Genomic DNA, 27,781 nt, shown 5'->3' with positions numbered 1-27,781 from the left:
AAGAGTTGGTGTGGCGCGCTGTGGCCAATAAACAGTCTGGACAGGGTAATATGGAGGAATTGTTAGAATTAAGCATTTGAGCTAAGTAGAGAAAGGTTGAACCTCCTTTATAAGGAATGGTTTATGTATGCCACGGCAAGTGAGCTTTGCGCAAAGGCTTCAAATAGAGGTAGCTAGGATCTACCCAACTTTTCCTGGGCTAACCCTGGCAGCTGCCCCTCGATTACCGTAACCCTAGTTGGTTGTATGGGCAGCTTTGGCAGTTAGGCGGTGGGGCTGCCACGGACTGCAAAGGATCTGGTTCACAGGACTACTCTAGGCTGTCAGTCCGCGTCCTGGCAGCTGGCGGGTACGGTTCTGGTGAATGGAGCAGGACAGGCTGCTTCCGAAGACGCCGCCCCCCACGCCCATCCGCTGTGCACTCTTCCCCGCTGGCCCCGGGTTCCCACAGCTCGGTTCACGTGGGCCGCCCGGCGGCGTTCATTGGCCAGCTCGGCGCTCGCGCGGACGCCGCTGCCCTGGTCCTCCGCCGGGCCCGGCGTGATGCCGGCCAATGGCGAGGCGGCGGAGGGCCCGCCACCTGTCCGCGGCGAGGGCGGGCGGCGGCGGGGAGGCGTCGCACTCCATGGTAACGACGCCGGCCCGAAGATGGCGGCCGCTGGGGCTGGAGGCGCGGGCGGCCCGGGAGCAGGGCCGCGGGGCCGCTGGGCCGGCTGCCTGTGGGTGCGAGGCGTCCTGCTCGTGCTGGGCGGGCTCCCGGCCGGCGCCGCGGCTGCTCCGGTCTCCCTGAGCACTTCGCCGCCCTGTCGGCATCACGTCCCTGCGGACACTGAGGTAGGGCGACGCGGGGCGCGAGCGGGCCGGGCGAGCGAGTGCTGGAGTACCGCGGAGGGTGTGGCGTCCGGGGCGCCCGACTGCAGGTGTCCTGCGAGGAGCAAGCCAGCGCCCGATCCGCCCTCAGCCCCTGCTCCCGGCAGAGCGGCTGAGTTAGGCGCTTGTCCCCCTCCCATTCCGCTAAGCCCGTAGCCCTGCAAACTTGGGCGAGCACCAGAATTACCAAAGCACTTGTTAAAACAGATTGCTTCCCCACTCCCTCACTTTCTGACTCAGGAGGTCTGGCATGCATCCCCACAATTCAGATTCCTAGATACGGGTGCTGCTCACCCAAGCACCGCACCGGGAACCACTAATCTGAAGACTTGGGAAGCAGCTTAGGGGAGAACCAGACGGAGCTGTTGGAGGGCTGATGAGAGGTCTCTGGAGACAAAAGTCCAGGATTTGTTTTCTAGTTATTATCACTTTATCCCATCCCCCTAGCCCGGCATAGTCTGTTCCTCCTTCCACCGGTTTCTCTCCCAGTCTAAATTCCTTTAGTCTTAGTTCAGATCTCAACCTCAGATCTGCCTAACCAAACCAACCTAGTAGAATGTTCTTTCCATTTCCACAGAACGCCTTATCTGCCCTGTATTCTGGCGCTTAACCAGGCTCTACTCTGGTACACTTAGCTCTCAGACCTGCCTCGCAGTGTAATCTAAGGTTCCTTGAGATAACATTTGTTTTGTACTGAGTCCTTGACTCGGAGGCAGCCTTACGGTTACTACTATTCTGTGAGTAAGCAAGGGACAGTCCTTGAGACGGGACTGCACTGTGTGATTGGCGTTTAGCTTGTACCAAGAAAGCTTTACCTAGAAAAAAAATCATTTCAGCCTAGAAATCTCAGCCTACTCACTTGGTGGTAATTTCCAAGAATGAAGAATGTACGTATGCTGTTTAACTACATGAGCCAGAGTGTTAAGTGGTTGTGCTACGATTTTTTGCTTCGCGTGGTTTTTCTTTTTCTTTTTTTTTTTTTTTTTTTTTTTTTTTTTTTTTTTTTTGAGACAGGGTCTCATACAGTCCAGGCTAGTCATGAGTTGGAGGATGCTGGTGATCTCCTGATATGTCTGCCCCTGTCTCTCAGACACCGGTATATGTATATGCAAGACTTCAGCTCGATTATTTTGCTTATTTTATTGAGACAGGGTCTCTTTCTGTAACACAGGCTAGCCTGGAACTCTCTATGTAGCCCAAGCTGGTTTATAAGTCGCATTTGATAACATCTCTAAATGCTATCTGATGTTCTTGTTTTCTTTGGACTTCTTTCTTTAAGACTGTAGTCCAGACTGGCCTTGAACTTGCTGTGTAGCTCAGGCTGGTCTTGAACTCCCAGATCCCCATGCCTCAGTTTCCCAAGTGCTGGGGTTATAGATGCGCAGCATCACTCCTGGCTCTGGTCTTTTGTCCTCTCCGGTGAGCTTTTCATTTTAGTTGGTGTTCTTTTGGGCCGTGTTCCCCTCTGTTTGGTCCTTTCTGTTGCCGCCTGCTGGCTTCCTCACGTCTTATTGCATGCTTATTCCCCTTTAAGCCTCTGAGCGCATGAGAGCTTCATTACCGTGCTTGTTGCAGTTCAGGTCCCCAGGGTTAGTTTCTGCTCACTGCTGTTTTTCCTCCGCACGGGTCACATTCTTCGCTTCTCGTGACTGTTGAGTTTTCACTGGGTACTGGACGCTGTGGGCTTCCCCTCTAGCAGTCTTTCAGACTTTGTGGTACTGTAAGATCTGAACACTTTGGCCCACCAAGCTTGTAAGGCTCCACATTCCTGTGCAAAACCAGAATGGGAAGTGTTCTCAGGGGGGAAAAAAAGTAGTCTTATAAATCAGAGGTACAGTTTCTATATATACACACACATATATGTGTGTATATATTTAAACATTTATTTTATGTGCATTAGTGTTTTGCCTGCATGTATATCTGTATGAGGGTATCGGATCCCCTGGAACTGGAGTTACAGACAGTTGTGAGCTGCCATGTGGATGCTGGGTCCTCTGGAAGAGCAGCCAGTGCTCTTAACCACTGAGCCATCTCTCCAGCCCATAAGCCTTTGTAATTTTATTTCTCCTGGGTGGGGGCGGGGGAGGAGTCATGTAAATGAGAGCTAGGGAAAAGATAAATGAAGCCCTCTCTTGTATGAAGTTTTTGCTCTTTTAAAAAGTAACTTAAGGTTCTTTCGGGCTGGGGTAATAGCTCATTTGGTGAAGTTCTTGCCTTTCAAGCATGAGGACCTGAGCTTGGTGTCCTAGAACCCAGGTTAAAAAGGAAAATGGAACTTGAAGATCCTCCTTACAATCCTAGCTTTGGGGAAGCAGAGCTGGTGACGGCTGAGGCTTACTGGCCAAACAACCTAGCCTGCTTGGCACCTTCCAAGCCTTTGAGAGACCCCATCTCAAAATACAAGGTGGGGGGCATTTGCCTCCACATTTATGTGCACAAATGTGTATGTACATCTGTGCATGCATATGCATACACGTGTGTGCGCGCACACGTTTTTAGTCTCTTGTCATTTCTTTCCTTCTTTGAAACAAAGTCTCACTATTCTCTCTGTAGCTTTGGCTGGACTTGAACTCACAGAGATTGCCTGCTCCTGCCTCCCCGGGGCTGGGAATAATGGTGTGAGCCAAGATGCTCTGCCTCTTTTGTCATTTTCTGAAGACTTGGAGTCAGTAAACTTAGAATCTATAGGACAGACTACAAATAATTAACAAAATCCAAGCCTTTTTGGCAGCTGCAGTTACTATAGTGATGTACTCACATCACTCAAGTTCAAAATGCTTATCTCTGAGATGATAACATTGGTTTGGAAAACATTGGGGTTCAGGCTTCTAACATCATAGACTATAAGGTAAGGGACTTTTGGGAGAGTATTACACTTAAATTTTGGCTCATTAATTGTGTTTAGGTCTCAAGTGTATAGTTCAATGAACACACATTGTATTTAAATTCTACTTATATAAAGAAAAAAGGTCATATCGATCTTTTCAAAAGAGTTTTTAAACTATTCATTCTTCTAGGTCATAAACAAGGTTCATCTTAAGACAAGTCATGTCGTAAAGAGAGAGGCTGATGGGCATCTGCGAATCAAGACTGTCTATGATCAGAGTATCGAAGAGTAAGTCTGTCAGGCTTCTGCCATTCATTCATTGTTTGAGACTTCGTGCCGTGCTGCCCAGGCCGGCCTCAAACTTGCTCAACATCTTCCTGCCTCAGCCTTGTCTTCTTTTTCTTTCTTTCTTTCTTTTTTTTTTTCCTTTCTGGTTTTTCGAGACAGAGTTTCTCTGTGTAGTTTTGGAGCCTGTCCTGGATCTCGCTCTGTAGACCAGGCTGGCCTCGAACTCACAGAGATCCGCCTGGCTCTGCCTCCCGAGAGCTGGGACTAAAGGCGTGTGCCACCACTGCCTGGCATTTGTCATCTTTTTCTATTGTCAGTCTCAGTATTAAATATATTTTTATGGTTATCTAGCATAATATCCATAGGTAGAACTAGAAAGGGGCTGGCATAACTCTTAAAATAAAACTGAGTTGAAATTGCCTTTTATTCTGAATAGACAGAGGCCACGGTATGTAGTTAAAATCTGTTTATCATGAATAATTTAAAGAGAACAAATTTGACCTTACTTGACTGTGGCCGTAGCAGACCTGGAAGATGCTTGTCAGTAAGTATTCAAAGAAAAAGTAAGAGGAGTTGCAAATAAAAACAATAATAAGGAAGCTTACAGAATTATTTAATAGATAGGTTATGTCGTCCGATTGGTATGTCGTCCGAGCGCGGTCCAGACAGCAGGTAGACTACGAGTCTGAAGTAGTTTATGGAGTGCTCCATCCAGAATGAAAGAGATAATGTGTAAACACGCTTAGCTCCATGCTGGGGCACAGGGTGATGTCTCACAGACCCATCAAGGTAAGCTGAGACTTTGGAAGACAAGCTCCCAAATCTGCATCTGTGCACTTCTCTACGGACCGTCCTAGGGCCCTTGAGATGCAGTCCGGAGAGACAGGATGTGCTGCCACCCAGGGTGGCCGTTCTTTTCTCGTGTGGTCATAGAGACTGAACCCAGGGCCTTGTACCCACAGGAAAGTGCCCAGCACTGAGCTACGCCACCACCCCTTAGAGCGGCACTTCTTACGTTTTTCTCCTTATTTTCAGGCTGCTTCCTGAGAAAAGATACCTTGTAAAGGTATGTAATAATAAATACTCATCAAGTGGATACTTCAAACAGGTACATTTTACTATGTGCTAATTCTCCCATGAAAAAGAAAAACACATACATGGCTGGTTTATGAATGAATAAAAGATTTTGGTAGTAAATGTATTTTTCACTTTAATAAAGGCATTTTGTGATATGCTTAGCAAAAGTTTGTTGGACTTTGATATTAAATTAGTCATTTTATAATTTGATATTAAATCAGTATTCTCTTTTTTTCTCAGTCTGTCAAGTTTTGGGGGATCAAAGCATGCTGAGGATAGGGTGCAAAGGACAATTTTTGCAGGACATTGAGAACACCATTCTCTGCATGAGAGTGTTCTTTTTCCTAAGGATTAGCCGACATGACAGTGTGACATGGCAGAGGCATTATTCTTATCATTCCTGTGTATTTGTGTGATGTGAGTATGAGTGCACTGCAGAGGTCAGAGGCTAACTTCAGAAGTGGTTCTCATTCCTTCATAGGTTCCCAAGATTGAACTGAGTTCATCAGGGGTCAAGCTTTATTGGTACACGCCCTTAAAACTGAGCCATCTCATCAACATCAGAGTTTTTTTTTTTTTTTAAATAAAGAGTCCATCTCATCAAGCTGTGTGTGTGTGTGTGTGTGTATGTGTGTGTGTGTGTATACACACAGGCACAGGTAGAGGTCAGAGGACAGCTTTCAGGGTTTGATCTCCCCGCCCACTCTGGGCTCCTGGGATGGAACTGGGGTCATCAGTGTTACACACCAAATGCCTTTACCTGCTGAGCCATCTTGCCAGCCCTCATCAGATTTTTAACTGTCCGTGGGGTCTCACAGTCCGTAGTAAGCCAGCTCTCTATGGCCCACAGAATTTAATGAGCTCTTACATAAGAAGCCACCTTAGTAGTAGAATCTAAGTCGACCTCACATTTGAAATAATCACTAATAGTTGGAGTATACATCTTCATTAATGGTCTCAGTCATCAGTAGTTGAGATTATGTTTTTGGAGTGGATAAGTTGGAGCTGGGATCTGCTTAGTGCCCTGCTTCCAAACTCCACTAGAAAAACAAGTCATCTTTTCCTCCTGGATTCGCTCTCTCTGCTGCCACACGACCTTGGTCAGGTGTCTGCATTCCCGAATCCTAGGAGTTTTCTTCCTCGGTCTTATAACCGTTAATAGTCCATGCTTGTTTCCTTAAACACACTGTCTCCCATGACTGTGATTCTAACTAGATTTTTCTGTTTTATTTAGAACAAACTTTTCCCGCAAGCTATTTCTTACTTAGAGAAAACATTTCAGGTTCGTCGACCTGCCGGCAGGATCTTACTGAGCAGGTATGTAACGTCAGATGGTGGCCTTTCCTCCATCCACTTAGCTCTGTGAACTCCCCGTTCTACCACATGACAGTGTGTGAACTTTGTAGTGGAATTTTATTACGTGTGTCTTTAGAAACAAAACTGCAAGATACTTAAAAGGGTTGAAAAAGCACCTGCTGAGTGACCCCCCTTTCCCTGCCTTCCCGTTATAAGCTGTTCATGTCTCCACTCTTCCTCCATGTGGTTGTGGTGTTTGCTTTGTGAGATATTTGATAACCCAAGTCAAGAGGACTCCCTGTAAACCCGAAGTCTCTTGGTGAACTGTCTGCCTAGTTAAATAATAACCATTCTTAATGAAGTAATAGAGGGGTGTATTCGTGGCTTTTCTGTTGCTGTGATAAAACACCATGACCAAGGCAGGGCTCATTTGGGGCCTGTGGTTCAGAGAGTTAGGGTCCGTGATGGGGGAGAAGTACTAGGTGGCAGGCAGTGCACGTGGCTGCCAGCATATGGCTGTATGTTAACTGCTGTGAACTGTTCTCTTCCTTTGATGTATGAATAACCCAAAGGCAATGTGCAACAAACCAGTACCTGCGGAAGGAAAATGATCCACACAGATACTGTACTGGGGAGTGTGCGGTGCATACCAAGTGTGGCCCCGTTATAGTGCCCGAGGAGCATCTCCAGGTCAGTCTCCCTGCAGGGCTTTCCATTCTGGAGTGTAAACGGGAGGTTCCCAGTCTCTCTGAGCGGGGAGTTCCCAGGCGACAGAAGGCACAGTAACTGTTTGTTTGTTTGTTTGTTGGTTTGTTTGTTTGTTTGCGCTGCTCTGGAGTGACTGGCGCCTCCGCATGCTAGGCCAGTACTCTCCCACCCCAAGACTCTGTTTTCTCCCAACAGCTAGTCCCAGTTATGATTCTGGCTTTATTGCTTCCCGGCTTTGCAAGCTCATTGGATCTTTGCTTTGGCCCGTTCACATTTGTGCCTGGGTTTGCTGCAGCAGCTTAGTTGAGAACTTGATCTTTGTTGTTGTTATTTTGTTTTTCAGGAACATTTCTTTTAGCATTTTAAAAGGGCAATTTAATGCCTTCTAAAATATAAACTCTGAGCTTCAACCCAAGTTCAAACTTCAGTCCATAAATAATGCTAGCAGCTGCCCAGGTCCAGTGACATAAACCTCCAGATATACTGAAGTAAAAGGATCGCTTGGGCCTATAAGTCAAGACCAGCTGGGGCAACATTGCAGGATTCTGTTTCAAAAAAGACATAATAGTAATTGTATAATATGTGTTCAGGAGTGTTCTTTATGAATCTATAAATAGACCTATTTAGGTTATTAAATTATAGTGTAGCTATAAAATGGAACTGCTAAAAATGAAGTCAATTTCTGTACTGACTTGAAGAGATATTTAAGCTCTTAACTGAAAAAAGAAAGATTGGACTCAATAGGTCTAGTTAGCTTGTTTATCTGAAAAGTACAGATGTACATTTGCAAAAACAAAACAAAAAACCCTATACAGTGATCCAGGTGTGATAATAATATCTATAATCTCAGCACTTGGAGGGCAGAGGCAGGAGACTCCCCTGTTTGGTTTCAGCCTGGGCTACATAGCAAGACTTATTTCAAAAAGCAAAAGAAATCAGAAAAAGGAGTATCTAGAGGAATATACACACTAAACAATCGAGGTAGAGTTCAAAATGCTAAGTTTTTCTTTTATTTATCTTTCTCATTTTGTGTGTATGGCCGATTTGACTGCATGATTATCTGTGCACTGTGTGTGTGCAGTGCCTGGGGAGGCCAGAAGAGGGCATCAGATCCCCTGTAACTGAAGTTACAGACAGTTGTGAGCTGCTGTGTGGGTGCCAAGAATCAAACCCAGGTCCTCTGGAAGAACAGCCAGTGTTCTTAACCTTTGAGCCATCTCTCCAGCCCTGGTTTTCTTTCTTTAAAAAAAAACTTCTATTTTTAATTAATAATAAACATATGTTTGTGAGCCATGAGCGTAGGTGCCCGTGGAGGTCCGAGAAATCAGGTCCCCGGAACTGGACTTTCAGGCAGATGTGAGCAGCCTAACGGGAGCGCTAAGAACTGAACTTGGTCCTCTGCAAGAGCTGTCCATGATGCCCCTGACAGAGTCATCTCTCCCGCCTCTGATGGTTTCCATTACGAGTTGCATGTGATGGGGTTGGGGGAGGAGCTGGGGAGACAGCTCAGTGGTTAGGAACATTTGCTGCCGGGCGGTGGTGGCGCACGCCTTTAATCCCAGCACTCGGGAGGCAGAGCCAGGCGGATCTCTATGAGTTCGAGCCCAAATTTTCTTTATAATGGGAACTACTTTCCATTAGGTTGAAAGTTTTTATTAATTAGATTTGAAAATAGTCATATCCAAAAGAAGTTGCAAAAGTTTTGTATATGACGTAAGTCGGTGGTAGAGCGCTGCCTACCGTGTGTTCCATTCCCAGTACAGCAAATTGCGGGTGTGGGTGTGTGTAGGAAAGCCCCTTCACGGAGTGTCGCTGTGACAAATGCCTGGCCAAAAGTGACTTTGGGGAGAAAAGGGTTTCTTTCAGCCTACAGTTCCAGTTATAGGCCATCGTTAAGGGACGTCAAGCCAGCCACTTTAAAGACAGACTGGCTGGTGTTCTAGGAACCACAGCAGGAACCAAGGATGCCGCTTGCTAGCTGTCTTCTGCTCAACCTTACTTACAGTTCAGGACCACCTGCTTAGGGATGGCACCACCCGCAGTGCACTGGGCCCCCTACATCAGTTAAAAATCAAGACAACCTCCCACAGACATGCCCGCAGGCCGGCATGATCTAGGCCACCCCTAATTTGAAGCTCCCTTCTCCTGGGATTCTAGGGTGTGGCAAGTTGACATTTAGAAGTAACCAGCACACTAGTTTCAGGGATGTTTTTTGTTGGTTTGTTTTGGTTTGGGTTTTTTGTTTGTTTTGTTTGTTTATTTGTTTTCAGAGATAAGGTCTCACGATGCAGCTGTGGCTGTCCTGGAACTCCTTATGTAGACCAGGTTGTCCTTGAACTCACAGAGCTCTGCCTGCCTCTGCCTCCCAAGTGCTGTGACCAAAGGATTGCATCACTACGCCCAGCTTGGTTTCAGGATTTAAAAACCATTTCTGTTTCTTTTTCTCTGCATCCTAGTTTGCTGACCTTTATAAATGGCCATCATTTGCTTTCATTGAGTATAAATTTTTGATCAATTGAATCAAGAAAAATTTTAGTGAAATAAATTTTAGTGAAATAAATTCGGAGGAAACGAGGTGGGATTTGTGGTCCTTATTTTGTTTTGTTTATGAGCTAGAAATCTTGCCTCGCTGTTTGGTATGGGTTCAAGGGCTCCTCCTGCCTTAGCCTCCCAAGTACAGGGACTGTACCTTTGCAACGCATGCCTGCCCAGTTCCCGATTTGGGTGAGAGTTTAGGGGGAATAAATGAGAGTTAAGTAATGTGTGTCTGAGTCTGTAGTGGCCTGATGGTGTCGCTCCGCTAACTCAGTGTCTGCCTTCCTGTTCACCTGTGCGCCCAGCAATGCAGGGTCTGCCGAGAGGGTCAGTGGCCCTGCGGAGCCGTGGGTGCTCTGGACCACAAGGGCGTCCAGGATGCAGACTTCGTTCTCTACGTTGGCGCTCTGGCCACTGAGAGATGCAGCCATGAGAACATCATCTCTTATGCAGCCTATTGTCAGCAGGAGGCAAAAATGGACAGGTAAGCTTCCCTCTGAGGCTGCTTCCCAGAATGCTTTAGTGCATCTGCTCAGTGGCTTCTAGGATTAAGAAATAAGTTGTTAGAGGAAAGAAAGTAAATAAACACTTCCTTTGTCTTTTTCCTCTTTTCTTAAAAAAAAAAAAATATTATTCTTTGTGGGTATGTATGTGTACCTGAAGAGGGTGTGTGTGTGTGGGTGTGTGTGGGTGTGTGCACCACATGTGTGCAGGAGCTGGAGGAGGGTTCCCTGAATTTGGAGTCACAGGCAATTGTGAGCCACCATGTGGGTGCTGGGAATCAAACCCGGGTCCTCTGGAAGAGCAGTCATTGCTCTTAACCGCTGAGCCATCTCTCAGGCTCTCTTTGCCTAAAAAAAAAAAAATGTTCCCCCAAAAACTCCAAGAAAAAAAAAATCTATCAAGAGAGAATTTCTCATTAAAAAAACAAAACACAAAAGACTGAGAATTTTATTGTCATGTTAATTCCTCTCAAGGAAACAATTGGACTTTAAATTTTACCTTTAACATCTTATGCTGTAAGAATATAAGAATATTCTAGTATTTTATTTGTATTATTTGTGCAAAAGATTGCCTGTCACACATCTGAAAACTAGTTACAGGAAGTAGTAACTGTTAGTTTTTTGGCTGCGTTGTGTTCTTACCCAGCAAGGAAATGCCACGAAACACGACAGAATCCGCTAACAAAGAGTTTTATTAAAGGTAAAGGGACAGAGAGTGAACAGGCCTGCGGGAAACACGTGTGTGGAGAAGAAGGAACCAGGAGCATGGCGCCTGATTTTTTAAAGGCTGGGCGTGGACAGATCAGCGTCACTACTACACGCAAGCGCGTAGATCACATGGCCACGTTGCACGCTTACGTGGCCAGTGAAACGTCATGCATCTCGGTCCCGCGAGATGCCCTGACCCGGAAATGGCTATCCTGACCTGGGCCTGGCTAGGCGGAAGTGTCCGCCAGGCATATGCGAACACGCCTGACCGTGGGGGCGTGTTGTAAATCTTTCAGTAACTCTCACATGACTTAGAGCAGTGATTCTCAGCCTGTGGGTCTCGACCCCTCTGACAAACCTTCAGCTCCAAAAATATTTACATTACAATTCATAACAGCAAAATTATAGTTATGAAGTAGCTATGAAAATAATTTTCTGGTTGGGGGCCACAGCAACATGAGGAACTGTATTAAAGGGTCGCAGCGTTAGGAAGGTTGAGAACCACAGACTTAAGAGTGTTACAGTGTGACATTCAGAAGTTAGCATGTTTGATTCATGTGCATCTCATGACCATTGCATCTACCTATCAAGACTCAGTGACTTTAGAGGGTTGTTTATCTTTTCTTTCTTATATTTATGTATTCATTTATTTTTAAGCTGGGGTATTGCTAAGTAGCCTCCGATTGGCCTTGAACTTTTAGTGATCCTCTTGCCTTAGCTTCTAGAGTGCCAGGATTACAGGTTCCTGAAGGGTCTGAGGAAGTGAGCATGTGTTGTGCAAAGCAGTGAGTCACTATGGTGTGACTGTTTCTTCTCACTGCTGTTACAGAGAACCCAGCAAACGTAAGTTAATGGGGCTGGAGATATGACTGGGTGGGTGGCTGAGAGCCTAAGCTGCTTTCCCAAAGGGCTCCAGTTCCATCTCCAGCACCAGCACCAGGTCAACTCACAGCTGCCTGTGTGTGACCCTCTGGTTCCAAAGGGACCTGATGCCCTCTTCTGTCCTCCGGGAGTACTACACTCACGTGCACAAACCCACACTCAGACACATCTACGTCTAATTAGAAAATATAGGGTCTGGAGCGATGCCTCAGGGATCAAGAGCTCTTGTTCTTGCAGAGGACACAGGTTCAGTTCCTAGCACCCACATGGTGGTTCACAACCATCCCTAACTCCATTTCTACGAGATCAGGTAACTTTAGACCTCTGCAGACACCAGGCACACATGTGCACATACATACATGCAGGCAGAACACTCACACATAAAATTAAAAACAAAGAAATCCAAAAATAATAAAGGTAAATTTAGCCGGAGGGTGGTGATGCATGCCTGTAATTCATGGAACTTCAACTCCTGGATCTTACTCTGTAGCCCAGGCTGGCCTCGAACTCCCAGAGATCCTCCTACCTCTACCTCCCCCTCCTGGCAGTGTATTTTGAGACTTGTTAGTGCTACAAAATCATAGTTCTTTTCCTCAATTTGAACTAAACTATCGATTGCATACACACAAAATCACACTTTTTATATAAAGTGTTGAAAGAACATTGCAAAAACAGTACCTATGTGTATTTAGATGTTCTAAGAAAAAAACTCAGAAAGACAGAATTTCCAGTCATCCCATTTTGTTTAGGATTGTCCTGGCTATAGCACTGAATGTCCCACGTTAGAGGAGACAGAGAAAACTGTTAAGTTTTGGGCAAACTAAAATGGCTTGAAAATAGCATACACTGGCCGGACGGTGGTGGCGCACGCCTTTAATCCCAGAGGCAGAGGCAGGCAGATCTCTGTGAGTTCGAGGCCAACCTGGTCTACAAATCGAGTTCCAGGACAGGCACCAAAACTACACAGAGAAACCCTGTCTCAAAAAAAACCAAAAGAAAAGAAAATAGCATACACAGTATTGTTGACAATAGTAGTTGCCTCTGATGTTGGACATAAGAAGAGGCGGGGGGGGGGGGGCGTGTAACAAGGACACTGTCTTATTATATATAGTTCTTTTCAAAAAAAGGTTTGTTTTTATTTTATGTATATGGGTGTTTTGTTTGCATATATGTCTCAGCACCACTTATTTGCTGTGTGGCTGCAGAGTTACAGACAAGTTATGAGCCGCCGTGTGGGTGCTGGGAATTGAACCAGGTCCCCTTGAAGAGCGTCTCATGCTCTCAAATGCTAAGCCATCTCTCCAGCCCTCTATAGATTTCTACATCGTTTGAGCATATTCTTTTATACTGTGAGCTTTTAAAAACGTTTATAAAAGCCGTGTTAAACTTTATTATAAGATCAAGGTGACTTGCCTGGATGAGTGAGGGGAAGGATATAGAAATCCCAGGTTGACTGAATCTACGTTGGTTATCTCATTTTGTGTCTCATGATGCTGAAAGCATCTACTGGATCTGCTTGTCTTCTGCTGAGAGGATCAGGTGTAGGAGTCAGACAGATGAGTCCTGTAACTGAGAGGGGTCTTTCATTTTGTTACACTGCTCTTTATTTGTTGTGGCACTTTAATGTTTGGTTCACACTTGGTATGGATGAATAGACAAAAGAATGGTCTTTGTACCAGTGAATGTGGAACTGATCACACCAGGGGAAGATGTGATTTCTTTTGAGAATGTTGACGTGGAACAAAGGGCAGTACCCTATCTGCTGTAGTTCTGCCCCCACCCCATGAGATACGGTCTCCTGTAGTCCAGCCTGGCCTGGAACTCATTCACTGTGGGGCTTGACCGAGGAAGACCTTGAATTCCTTATCCTCCTGCTCCTCACTCCCAAGTGCTGACATTACAAAGGTTTGTGCGCCACAGCCAACCAGTTATTCCAAGTCTAGAGAACTCCGTACTGTGTGACTGCGTGCCCATGACTGTCTGATTATACTGCCAACAAAGAAGGTAAACAAAACAGGCCTGTGTGCTCGCCTCCTGCGGTTTACAGGTTGTATAAGGAGACAAATAATGGCTAACTAGACCTACAAGGAAGCATGCTGTTTGAAAATGTGGTACATACTTCATTCAGGATCCTGTAGCATAGAAGAACGGGAAAGAATTACAAGGAATATCATTTCACTTGATTTGGGAAGAAAGATCTACCTCTTTTGAAGAGGTGAAATTTTAGCTGCAGTCTGAGCAGTGATAGGCTTTAACCGAATAAAGAGGTAGGGGACCGTCTGGGGTGGAGAGAGGTGCATGCTTGCCATCTTGTCTGCTTGGAAGGCTGGTTCAGGCAAATTCAAAGTTTAAGGTTAGCTTATTGTTGTTGTTTGTTTGTTTTTGAAAACATCTCGCTATGTAGACCTGGCTGCCATGAAACTCACCATGTAGATTCCAGGCTGGCCTTGAACTCAAAAGTGATCCTCCTGCTTCTGCTTCCCAAGTGCTAGAATTACAGGCATGTACTACCATGCCTGGGTTAGCATAGGCAATTTAGCAAGATCCCGTATCAAAATGGAAGAAAATAAATGGTGGGGCTGTAGCTTAGTGGCAGAGTGCTTGCTTAGCACGTGAGGCCCTGAGTTCAGCCAGAAAACGAGGAAGAAAAGAGAGGTGGAGGGGTTGGAAGTCCGTGTTAGAGAAAAGCCCTGTGGACATGTTCCTGCCTGAAGCTCCTTTAAACAAGGCCTGCGAGTCCAGCTATTTCACTAGGACAAATGTTTATTATAAACAGGCAGCTAGAACTTAGTGGGATTTATGGTATTTCCACAGTAAACTGTTGAAGCGAGGGTAGAGGGAACAGTTTGGATTCCGTCACATTGTCTGTTTGCCACAGCTTTGAAAGACAGCGGGATGCATGGTGGTAATTACTCAGGGTGCTGAGCCCTGTGGAGCCCCCATGAAGCCCCCACAGCCCTCCAAAAACAGGTGTTGCTTTTCCATGCCATTGGAAAGCCAAGGGTATGTATGGGTCCTGACAGTGGAAAGAGTTAGACTTAGCTATAAAAGTTGTACTTGATAGTAAACAAATGTTCCTGGGCTGTCTTTCATAGAGAAGTATAGGTTAGCGAATACTGTAAATACTACTCTGGAATATAGTGCGAAATGTCATGTTTATTTTAACAGGCCGATAGCAGGATATGCTAACCTGTGTCCAAATATGATCTCCACCCAACCGCAAGAGTTCATTGGGATGCTGTCCACAGTGAAACATGAGATCATTCATGCCCTGGTAAATGCCATTAGCTCTGTCCTTTGCTTCAGACCCTTTGCTTGATTTGTTGTTTATTCTGTTGTCTTAATACATGTTTTAAATGGTATGCGAATCCTTAGGTCCATGTTGGCAAAACCTGGTTAATCATGTTTCTGTCAATAGGAATGTTTAACGGTCAGGATGGTAGATTGAGTTTTGCTATATGGTATAATTATAATTAAACAAACATTTCCACTGGGTAAGTAGGACTTTTGAAGAGATGTTTGACTTCTGAAGAGAAGCATCTTAGGGCCAGATGTGGTGGCTCAGACCTGTAATTCAAACATTTGAGATGCGAAGGCAGGAGGATTGCTGTAAGTTTGAGGCCATGATTACAAGCGTGTGCTACCGTACCCGGTGTATGCAGTGCTGGGGATTAAGTCCAGGGCTTCACACACACTAGACAGCCATTCTGCCAACTGGCTACATGCCTAGCTGACTCTCTCTCTCTCTCTCTCTCTCTCTCTCTCTCTCTCTCTCTCTCTCTCTCTCACACACACACACACACACACACACACACACAGATAAGTGGAGATAGTGCCAATTTGAGGCTTAGATGTTGATCTTTTATAGATGCAATTAGGAATATATTTGATCCCCAGCTCCCTACACCATTCAGTATTGTTGATAGTTTTCAGTATAGTAGCTGCAGTTTTGGCACTTAGTAGATTGGGGTGAAGATAGCCCAAAGATGTCCTTGTTATTATTGTCCATGGTGCCTTAGGTTGTGTTTGGTATAAAGTGGATAACAACTTTTTCTTATGTTTTCCTCTCTTTGAGTCTGATATTTATAAATAAAGGCCACTGGTGTGGTAGGGGGTTGGTCCTGCAATTCACTGTGCCAGTTTTGTATTTTCAGCTTTTGTTCCACATTTGGAAATGATACATGATAGGGTCTCCAACAAGGAAAAATACTAAAATATCCGTAAAACCACACAGATGAATTCAAAAGTATAATTCCCCGTGCTCTGTAGCATGTGCCTGGAGGTATCATGATAACATAGCATTTATATGTATAGCCTGAAAGCAAGTTTAAAATATGTAATGTACTTTAGAAGATCTTGTATGAAAGCATTTTCGTCAGTGGGCTGGAAAGGTGACCCTAAGAATACATACTGCTCTTTCAGAAGAGCCGACTTCAGTCCCTAACACCCATGTGGGGCAGATTGCAACCACCCCTAACTCCAGCTCCACAGCATCTAGCGCCCTCTTCTGGCCCCTGAGAGCACCCACACAGACATGGATGTGTTCACACAGACAGATGCACATGAGTGAAAATAAAAATAATCTTTAAAATGTTTACAGCAAGTAGTTCAGTGTTTTAAACCGTAAATACAGCTCTCTTACTTGCTGTTGAGTTGGAGTCTGCTGAGCTGCATGGCACCCTTGTGGCTGATGTCAACACCTCCTTGATGGCGGACGCTGCTGTCTGTGTTCTGACTTCACATTCTACTGTAGGACGCTTTGAATTCTTCTTCCAGGGCTTCTCTGCTGGGCTTTTTGCATTCTACCACGACCAGGATGGGACTCCCCTGACATCACGGTCTGCAGACGGCCTCCCGCCTTTCAACTATAGGTACTTGCTGTTTTTATTCTTGTTCTTAGAGGATGCTAGGACTAGAACCTGGGATTCACAGCGCTGTCCCCATGCCGTGAATGACAGTGACTTCGTGGCCAACCTAAAGGAACCGTAGATACTAAGACAAGGTGGGCTTTAAGAGATGGCTTGTTCAGAGGACCAGGACACCCCTGCCGCTCAGGGCTCTTCCCACCGTCCTGTAACGCGTTTTACTTTACAGTAGAGTTAGGCTGTGGGGAAGCATGGAGTGGCTGCGTTTGGAGTTTTACTTATTTAGCTATTAAATTAGCAATGTTTTAAGAGGTTCAGGGCCTAAAATAAGCAATGCTAAGAAATGCTGAAAACAGTTTATCAGTAGAAAATACCAGTCACAGAACAATAACCATCAATATATATGTATATAAAAATAAATACCTAAAATAAAGGCACATATACATAATAACACATGAAAATATTCATGACAGTTTTATTATTAACAGCCAAATAATATAAACTACCTCAAAATCTATCAAAATTAGGTTAAATAAGTAGATTGTAATATGTTCATAAAACTGAAAACTACTTAATACTAAAAAAAGAGCGCACTATTGACTGGGGTGTAGGTCAGTAGCAGAACATGTGCACATGAGGTCACAGGTTCAGTCCCAGCACCAGCAAAAACCAAATTACGCCTTTGCTGTATGCAGAAACGTGGATGAACCGCTCAGGTATGAAGCTAAAGAGCTCAAGTGGTCCGTTTGTATGGAAATCAGATACGGGCCATAGGAGGAGATGACGCTTTACTTTAGGGAGCGGTCTGCTAGCTGCTGTCAAGGAGCTCCCGATTGGGCAGCGTCACAGGGACACCTTCCCGGGTGCTGACATGGGTCATCTGGGGCTGGCGGGACGGCTCATCAGGAAGTGCTGGTGGTACAAGCCTAGCAAACACATCTGTAACACATAATACAAACACACATGCATACATATAGTGTATATACAGATACACTAATAATAATAATAATACACTTTGAATTTAAAAAATTAACACTTGGGGCTGGAGAGATGGCTCAGCAGTTAAGAACACTGGCTGCTCTTCCAGAGGACCTGGGTTTTATTACGAGCACCCATATCCAGAGGCCCATAACCGCTTGTAACTTCATGTCCAGAGGATCTGACCCCTCCTCTGGTCTCTCTGGGTACCTGCACATAAGTGGCATACACACATATAGACACACACAAGCACATAAATAAAAAAACAAAAAATATAATTAACCCTTATATTATTTGCTGTATGTATATTTTGCTTTAATTACAAAGTTCTCCAGTAAAATAGTTCATACTATTTATTTAGTATGTATTTGTTTGTTTATTTCTAATTGTTTTTTGTTGTTGTTTTGTTTTTTTGTGACAGGATTTCTCTATGTATCCCTGGCTGTCCTGGAACTCACTCTGTAGACCAGGCTGGTCTCAAACTCATAGAACTCCCTGCCTCTGCCTCCCGAGTGCTGATATTAAAGGCATATACCATCACACCTGGTTTATTTCTAATATTTTTTTTTAAAGAGTTATTTATTTATTATGTATACGGAAGAGGGCACCAGATCTCATTACAGATGGTTGTCAGCCACCATGTGGGTGCTGGGAATTGAACTCAGGACCTCTGGAAGAACAGTCAGTGCTCTTAACCTCTGAGCCATCTCTCCAGCCCCTATTTCTAATATTTTTATTTCTAGTACGAAATTCTAGGCAGTGGTAGTGGCCCACACCTGTAATCTCAGCACTTGGGAGGTGGAGGCAGGAGGATCAGAAGTTCAAGGCTAGCCTCTGCTACGTAATCAATTCTGGGTTACATGAGACTTCATCCCAAAGAACTAAAGAAACAAAATGTTAATATATAAATGAATGTTTTTCCTAGACTGTGCTTTTTGTTTGGTAGTGTGGAAGAAGTCTGATCTTTGAAAAGAATGCTGGTCCTGATGGAAAATGTAAATGATGAGATTTGCATAATCTATGGAGTGCAGAGTGATGTATGTAAGGACTCAAGGGAAGCTGATGCCCTATAAAATCTGCCAGTATAAATGGAGATATTAGAGCAGTAAATTCAGTTGTTAGGCATGAAGAATTGGGTTCGGCTCTAGCCTGTTTGGAGAAACCATTCCTGTGCTGGGCTTGGTGGTTTACACCTGTAGTCCCAGAATTTGGGTGGCTGGGGCAGTTGGATAAGGAGCTCAAGCCCAGCCTCTGCTACATAGCAAGTTCAAGGCCAGCCTCTGCTACATAGCAAGTTCAAGGCCAGCCTCTGCTACATAGCAAGTTCAAGGCCAGCCTCTGCTATATGAGACCCTGATTTAAAAAGCAGGCAAACAAACAAACAGACAAAATCAAAGCCAAACGAAAGGGAGTAAGGTTTGAGAGAAACTGTTATTCTTAAAGGGTGAATGGAGAACAGAATGTTGGTTGATTAATGAACTAAAAACTGTTTATTTTCTTGTTGGCTTTGTTCACTGTGTTTAAACATTGTCTTCCAAAGATAAGTAAAAATAAAGTGAATTAATGCAGCATGACCCCCCCCCGCCATAGGAATAAGGGTCCTGAATAAGGGTCCTGAACAGCGAGGTATTGAGTGGGAGGACCAGGGTTGAGAAATAAAGAAGAGGAAACATTAGCTGGGACCAGGAGGTCTCAATAAGCCGATGACTTATGCAAAGCAAGTTTATTAAGAAAAATAGCATCGTTTAGACTATTGTGGGAGGAAATGGCCAAGGTCAGCAGAGAGCTAAGACAATGTTGACAGAGAACACAGGGTACCTCAGCTACAGCTGCCTCAGGACTGATAACCACTGCCTGTGGGGAGAGGCAGGTCCCCAGAAACGGCATCCTTGACTCTCGGGAGGCACTGGCTTTAGCCCTAGACTGGCCTTGCCTTGTCCACTCCTGAGCAAGGACACAAAACTAATAATCCCTCTGTCCTTTCATCGGGACCTCTGAGACAGTCTTGGGTTGGTCTTGCTCCCCACAGGGCAAATGCAAGGTGCCCAGCTGCCTCACACTCCTGTTACCATGACTTTCTCACCACAATGGACTATATCCATTTTTAAATGATAGTCCAAAATACAGTGTCTCTTCCAAAAAAAAAAAAAAAATCTTGAAATTGGAAGTAGATAAACAGATACGTTTTGCAATAAATATAAAAGGAACTGGATTCCCCCCCGAGATAGGGCCTGGCTAGCTTCCAACTTATATGTAGCTAAAGATAACCTTGAATTCCATATTACACGTGTGGGCCACCACAGCCAGTTTACATGACACTTGGGACCAAACCCAGCTCAAGCTGAGTACCAGCCGAGCTGCATCCAGCTGCATCTGTAGCCTGGCATTTTCGTTGTGATGGCTGTGTTTTCGGTTCTTCTCGAAGCCCCTCTATTGTTGGATAGTCTTGTCTCCACAGTAACTTTATTTCACATCTCTTTCCTCTGCTGTGACTGTAGCCACAACAGTCCTCTTCAGAGAGTTAGTTCTGCAGTGCATCCTTCAGATTGCTTCCATCTACTTGTGTCCTTGGAGCTAAACAGCATTTCTTGGGCTCGAGAAGTGAATCATGCATTTTTAAAAATCCGCTTTGCTACCACCGCCATGGTTATTGGTGTTCACCGTGGCCTTGAAATGGCAGACGGGAATGGGAACCCAGAGCTGGCAGCTCTTCACGAAGCTTATCCATCTTTCATGAATAAAGGCTTCTCAAATTGATGCAGCTCTTTGCTTGTTTCCAGGGCTCTGGGAAAGTTGACTTGGCTAAGTTCTTGTGGATTTCATGCCAGAGTTTCCAGAGACATTTACTCTGCCATTTTCCTGAGGACTTTCTAGAATTTAATTTTGAAGAGGACATGAAATAATTTTTTTTTTCTTGGTGGATAAGCAGTTTCAGTGCACAATAGTTAAGTCATTTTTTTTTTTTTTTTTACTAATAGGGCAACATTTTTTGTTGTTTCCTTATATTCTTGGGGCTGTCTCTGCTTTGGTTTCTTTACTTTCTTCTTCCCCCCTCCTCCTCCTCCTCCTCCTCCCCCTCCTCCTCTTCCTGTTCCTTCTCCTGCTCCTCCCCACTTCCTGCCCCTCCTCCTGCTCCTGCCCCTCATGCCTCTCCTCCTGCTCCTCCTTCTGCCCCCTTTCCCGCACCTCCCCCTCCTCCTCCTCCTGCCCCTCCTCCTGTTTCCCCTCCTCCTCCTGGCCTTCTCCTTTTTTCTTTTTCTTTAAATGCTGTAAACTTGTCAGAAGAAGCCCCCGAGGCTGGGGTCTAGTAATGGCCGAGTGCTTGCCTAGCATCTTCACCATCCAGGGCTGGATCTCTAGCAAGTCAAAGGGGAAAACGATGTAGTTCATTCATTGTTGTCCCAGCTCAGTATTACTGTGTAAACTTGAACAAGTGATTTCATCTCCCTAAGCCTCTGCCTTTTTACCCACAAGAGAACGGTTAGAAAATCCTTATGAGCCTGGGTGTGGTGGTACAAGCCTGTAGTTGAAGTACTTGGGAGGCAAAGATGGGTGGATCTCGGTGAGTTCAATGCTAACCTGGTCTACACAGTGAGTGCCAGGCCAGCTAAGGCTACATAGATCCTGTCTCAAGAAAGAAAATAAAGTACTTATAAGTACATTACATGGATATAATACATAATAAACTCTCAAGTATTTCAATTTCATATTGTTATTCATAAGATTTTTACATTTACAGCTGTAGTAAATTGGCAAAACGACTGTTTTTTATTCTGTAATTACAGTCTTGGATTGTATCAGTGGAGTGATAAAGTAGTTCGGAAAGTGGAGAGATTGTGGAATGTGCGAAACAATCAGATAGTTCGCCACACGGTGTATCTCCTAGTGACACCCCGGGTTGTTGTGAGTATGATGAACTTCTTCATGTCTCATTTTTCCTTATGGTCCTTGCCGTACTCATCATTCCTGTTTAAGAATGTGTGCTTAATTTTCAGTCCGTAATAGAAAATGTAGGAAGACAATTGAATAAAGCAACAAGCCAAGACAGAGGGGAGGAAACAGAAATGTGGCAGTGCATCCCCACCCAGCCCGCCGCTTTAAGGCAGGAGATGAGAGGTGCTTGTGCCTAGGAGAAGCAGCATTATTCAACGTTATATGTGGGCCAGGGAGACGGCTCTGTCTGTAAAAGTTCCTGCCACATAAACATGAGGACCTGAGTTCAGATCCCCAGCATCCCCATGGTTAAAAAAAAAAAAAAAAAAAAAAAAAAAACAAAACAAACAAACAAAAAAAAACGAGAACAGCTAGTGCTTGTCTGTGCCCCCAGAAGTTGGTGGAGGAGTAGAGATAGGCAGATCTCCAGAGTTCAGGTGATTGGCCAGCCAGCCGAGCACAATGGATTAGCGCGCGCACGCACGCGCGCGCGCGCACACACACACACACACACACACACACACACACTGACTGACAGATACTGACTGACAGATAGATGTAATTTTTTTTTAAATTTCTTTTTTAAGATTTATTTATTTATTATGTATACAGTGTTCTGCCTGCATGTATCCCTGCAGGCCCAAAGAGGGAACCATATCTCATTACAGATGGTTTTCAGCCACGATGTAATTGCTGGGAATTGAACTTATGACCTTTGGAAGAACAGCCAGTGCTCTTAACCGCTGAGCCATCTCTCCAGCCCCGGATAGATGTAATTTAAAAATAAGGTGGAGAATGTTTAAGGGGTGTACCAGGTGCTGACTTCTGGTTCCCACATGCACAGGCACACACTGGATCATGTACACGTACCACACACAGTTATTTGAACAGAAAAAAAAAAAAAAAAAACAGCAGCAGCCATGGCTGGGGCAATGGCCAGTGGTTAAGAGCACTTGCTATTCCTACAGAGGACCCAGGTTTGAGTCTCAGCATCCACATGGTGGCTCACAGCTATCCATACCTCCAGTCCCAGGAGCTCCAGACCCTCTTCTGGCTTCTGTGGAGAGCAGGCATGTATGTGGTACACAGACGTGCAGACCAAACACTCATAAATAAAAATAAGGAGGAGGAGCATGGGGACTCTGGGTTCAGCTCACTCACATCTCCATTGGCCCTTCCTCGGGCGCGTACCTCAACACAGGGAGGAAAGAAGGCGTGGGAGAGGATAGCTGCTAGGCTTGCTCTGTTGGAGAGGGCTCTGAAAGACCGTCCCCTCAAGCCGAAAGGCTCCTTCAGTGAGCTGGCATTTCAAGACGGCCCAGAGAACACACGCTGAGTAAGAGCTACTCTTTGCCGCCAGCATCTGGTGTGGGAAAGAATTTGTCATTTTCACTGTGTATTGTTTTGTGTGTTCTTATCAAAGAATATGAGGGGAAGGTGACCAAGGGTCACCTGACATGATGACACAGGAGATATGGCCATTTGGAGGGTGTCAGTGTCCCAACAATTGGAAGTGATGATACAAATGCAGTCCGTGGTTTGATAGCAGTGCCGTATAAGAAATCCCTTGTGGGGTTGGGGATTTAGCTCAGTGGGAGAGCACTTGCCTAGCAAGCGTAAGGCCCTGGGTTCGGTCCTCAGCTCCAGAAAATAAAAAAATAATTAAAAAAAAAGAAAGAGCCGGGCGGTGGTGGCGCACGCCTTTAATCCCAGCACTCGGGAGGCAGAGCCAGGCAGATCTCTGTGAGTTCGAGGCCAGCCTGGGCTACCAAGTGAGTCCCAGGAAAGGCGCAAAGCTACACAGAGAAACCCTGTCTCGAAAAACCAAAAAAAAAAAAGAAAGAAAGAAAGAAATCCCTTGTTGTAATTATTAAAGACTAAAAATCAAGAAAACTACCATTGCTGTGATGTTTCTACGTAATGTCAGACAGGCATCATCAAAAGAACCATTAAGTTGTTTTTTAAAAGATTAAAATGGAGAAGAACGAGCTGTACACTAGTGGGATGCAGTTGGCGGGGTGAAGAGAGCCTTTGGGTTGGGACGAAGTATTTGCAAATCCTATGTCTCTAAGAAGTTACTATAAAAATACGTAAGAATATAACTGCAAGAAAACAAAAACCTTAATTGCAAAATGCACGAGAAGACAGATGTCGTGGTGTATGCCTGTAATCCTAGAACTCGGGATTTTCAGGCAAGGGGAAGGCTAGGCCAGCCTAGGTTACATAGTGTGAGTATATCTCCCCAAAGAATAAACCAGCAACAGCAAATAATGGTCAAGGGACCTGAAAAGACTTGTTTTGGTTTTTTGTTTTTAATATTTTTATTAATTTTATGCACATTGGTATTTTGACATTGGTGTCAGGTCCCCTGGAACTGGAATTACAGACAGTTGTGAGCTGCCATGTGGGTGCTGGGGATTGAACATGGGTCCTCTGGAAGAGCAGTCAGTGCTCCTAACCACTGAGCCATCTCTCAAACTCACAGAGATCTGCCTGCCTCTGCCTCCCAAGTACTGAGATTAAAGGCATATGCCATACCTGCTGACAGGACATAAAAAAAAAAAAATCCAACCTGCAAAAGATAAAAGCATGTTATGCATTACTAACCACTGGGAAATAATTAAAACTCCAGTAAGGTATCTTATTCCTGTGGCTTTTGTCAGAAAAACAGAACATGAACAGTGTTGGTCGGGAAACAAAAAACATACACTGTTGTTGGGAATCTGAATAAATACCTCCATTGAGGAAAACTTTTTCCTCAGTAAACTAAAATAGAGTTGCCATAGGATCCAGCAATCCTACTTTCGGATGTTAAGTCATGAGGTTTGAATTCAGTTTATCAGATGTCTCTGCTTGCATATTTGTGCGAGCACAAGTCCCCACAGCCAAGTTACGGGATCTGCCCTAATGTCCATCAATACATAAATTATGACAGAGATGCTGGGTGTATTCATAGTGAAACAACATCCAGCCTTAAGTGGAGGGGAGCTGTTGTTTATGATGTCATGCGAGAGAGTCAAGAACGTTCTGCTGAATGGAAGAAGCTAAGCACAGAATGAGAAGCACTCAGTGTTCTCATGTGATAGCTGAAACAGCCCAGGCTGGCATGCGCTCAGCTGTCAGAGCGCTTGCCTAGTGTACGTGAGCCCTGGGTTCAGTCCCCGGTACTACGTAAAGTGGGCGTGTGGGCATCTGTGTGCCCAGTACTCAGAGGTGGAGGGAGGAACATCAAGGTCATCCACAGCTACATAACAGTTTAGAGACCAGCCTGGGCTACAGTAAAATAATGGAACACACAGAAATGGCATAGGGTGGGGGTTACAGATGACGGGGAAGGCATGCAGGGAATGGTATAGAATTTCAAAGGAGAGGAAGGGCTTTTTTCTTTTTAAGAATCAATTTTTATTAGACCTATAGTGAATATATTAATATTGTACATTTAAACATTGCTAGGGGGATTGGAGAAATGGTTCACTGGCTGTTCTTCTAGAGGACCTGGGTTCGATTCCCACCACCCACATGGCAGCTCACAACTGTCAATAATTCCAATGTCAAGGAATCTGATATTTTTTTCTGGCCTCTGTGGGTACTGCATGCACAGACCTGTACTCAGGGGCACATAAATATATGTAAAATAAATATTTTTAAACTGCTAGGAATAAATTTCAAAAATTCTTTTTAAAGTTTTTATTAGTCTATGTTAATTATACATAATAATGGGCTTCATTATGATATTTTTGTAGATGTATGTAATGTATTTTGATCATATTCCTGCTCTCAAATATTATCATAAATCTAAGTGTTTGAGATGATAAATGTGTTAACTAGCTTGATTTAACTCTTCCAGGATATTCATATATCATGACATTACCCTATAACAATGTATAATTTTAATTACCAATTTATAATAGATAATACATTTAAAAATTATTAACATCAGAATTACAAGTGGTAATGATAATGGTCTTTTGTTTTGTTTTGTTTTTTTTCGAGACATAGTTTCTCTGTGTAGCCCTGGCTGTCCTGGAACTCTGTAGACCAGGCTCACAGAGATCTTCCTACCTCTGCCTTTCAAGGGCTGGGATTAAAGGCGTGTACCACCACCGCCTGGCCTAATTTTTTTTTAAATACGACTTTTTTGTGTGTGTTTTTTGAGGTAGGGTCACATGTAGCCCAGGCTACTCTCTGTAGGTAATGACAACCTGAACTCCTGATCTCTTGCCTCTAATAACAAGCATGTGCCACCACCAGGATGAGATATGTGTGTGTGTGTGGCTGGAGAGATGGCTCAGTGGTTAAGAGCACTGACTGCTCTTGCAGAGGACCTGGGTTCAATTCCCAGCACCCACATGATACCTCACAGCTGTCTGTAACTCCTATTCCAGGGGATCTGATGCCCTCATGTAGATATGCATGCAGTATAAATACCAATGTACATAAAATATAAGTAAATAAATTAAAAAATATATATGTCCTTTCCTATAGTCAAAAAGTGAAGAGATAGCTTAGTGGTTAAGGCTGTGTACTGTCCAGCCAGGAGTATCAGAGTCCATCACCCATGTAGCAAGCCGGGAATCCTACAAATGCCTGTAACTCCAGCGTCAAGAGCTCTGACACCCTCTTGCCTGTGTACATGTACACAGATACGCACACATAAATACATTGTTTTTAAATAATCTTCAAAGAGAGAGAAAAATATTAAGAGAAACAATAGTTTCTAGCCAAGAAAAATGTGACAGTGTCAAAATATTTAACTATATTAAAATCATATTTTAAAGAGGTTGTTTAATAAACCGATTCTTTCATACCACTTTATCATACCACGTGATAAGGAGTGCTGCCATCTTACTGTGCTCTTGTGAGTGTTTGTGTCTCTGATTCTCAGGAAGAAGCACGGAAGCATTTTAACTGTCCGGCTCTAGAGGGGATGGAGCTTGAAAATCAAGGCGGCATGGGCACTGAGCTCAACCACTGGGAGAAGCGGTTACTAGAGGTCTGTTCAGTTCTGCTCCATGTTTATTTTTACTGACGGAATTCAGGCACTTAATTCAATTTTATGTAATGTGTTTCTGCATAAACACATCCGTTTATATAGAGAGAATCTGGAAGTAAAATGAACTTACTAAAGTAAATCAAGCTAAAGTAATTCTAAAATTACTTTAGAATAGAGATTATTCAAACAGGCTACGAAGTAAGGTGAAACATACATTAGTAGCATAGACTACACACTTGGATCTCCTAATTTTTAAGGGCTGCATAATATTGTATTATATAAATGAAACAAGCCTGTGTTAATGAACGTTATGTTTTAAACAATAACTTTTTTTTTTTTTAAGACAGTGTCTTATTATGTAGTCCAGGGCTGGCCTTGAACTTACTGCAACCCTCTTGCCTCTGCCTCTTGGCTTCTGAATGCTGGGATGGATTGCAGATGTGTACAGCTCGCCAGACTAAAAACTGTTGTTTTTGCTTTTGTAGTACTGGGAATTGAACCCACAGTCTTGTGCATGCGTGGCAATTGATTTATTTCTGAGATATATCCGTACTCCTGAATTTTTATATTTAAAAAAAAGTTGTAAGCTGGGCATGGGGGCACACACCTTTAGTTCCAGCACTTAGGAGGCAGAGGCAGGTGGATCTCTGTGAGTTTGAGGCTACCCTGGTCCATGTAATGAGTTGCAGGCCAGCCAGGGCTATGTAGTGAGAACCTGTCTCAAAAAAAAGGTGTGATGAGCGACTGCCATGTGTGCCCTCCAGAGTGGTAGGGTAGTGGACCACCACTACCCTAAGCTAAGTTCAGCTAAGCAGTCACGCTCCCAAGCCCTCCCCGGGCCAGCTAGGGCAGTTCTGTAGGACATTAGCACATACAGCATGCCAACAGAGCAGGATCAGGCATTTTTCTTGGGTTACACCCAGCAGACTGTCAGCAGTGCCCGTCTCCCCCAGCTGCAGTACCAGACACAAAACTCTCCCTCAGATGGATGTAAGATATGGGTTGGCTTAAGAGTCCTGTGACCCAAACAGGAGCTGTAACCTTTCAGACTCCATAAGGGACACACCCACTAGTCACTTTATACAATGACATCCCAAACTGTGGCTTCCTAATGGGTATTCGTGTTCATTTATAGTAGTCCCAAGCCCAGAGGTACATCAGCAGGCCTTTTTGCCTTACACACTGTTGCCAGGTAACGGCCTATCTTTATTAGGTTTCTGGGGAATAGAGCCAGAAAGTTAATCCCAGGTCACATTGGTTTATATAGAAAGAATCCGGAGGTGGAATTAACACTGAAGTGAAAGCCTTGGGTAGAAGA

The 27,781-nt window shown here is 44.4% G+C and overlaps 1 protein-coding gene across 1 annotated transcript in view; it reads left to right on the top strand.

Moving 5' to 3' along the window:
• Positions 1-543: 543 nt before the first annotated feature.
• Lmln (leishmanolysin like peptidase) overlaps positions 544-27,781 on the top strand; it is a 50,411-nt gene continuing 23,173 nt past the window's right edge. The window contains exons 1-10 of the mRNA XM_059277271.1: positions 544-834; positions 3,888-3,985; positions 5,021-5,051; positions 6,297-6,379; positions 6,931-7,048; positions 9,907-10,085; positions 14,863-14,968; positions 16,471-16,565; positions 21,323-21,440; positions 26,356-26,463. Coding sequence (XP_059133254.1) covers positions 544-834; positions 3,888-3,985; positions 5,021-5,051; positions 6,297-6,379; positions 6,931-7,048; positions 9,907-10,085; positions 14,863-14,968; positions 16,471-16,565; positions 21,323-21,440; positions 26,356-26,463 — 1,227 coding nt within the window. The remainder of the gene's footprint in view (positions 835-3,887; positions 3,986-5,020; positions 5,052-6,296; positions 6,380-6,930; positions 7,049-9,906; positions 10,086-14,862; positions 14,969-16,470; positions 16,566-21,322; positions 21,441-26,355; positions 26,464-27,781) is intronic.

This window comes from Peromyscus eremicus, chromosome 12, assembly GCF_949786415.1.
Source record: "Peromyscus eremicus chromosome 12, PerEre_H2_v1, whole genome shotgun sequence".
NCBI classification, from domain to species: domain Eukaryota; kingdom Metazoa; phylum Chordata; class Mammalia; order Rodentia; family Cricetidae; genus Peromyscus; species Peromyscus eremicus.
The sequence above is the reverse complement of the archived record's forward strand: the minus strand, read 5'-3'. Positions and strand labels throughout refer to the sequence as shown.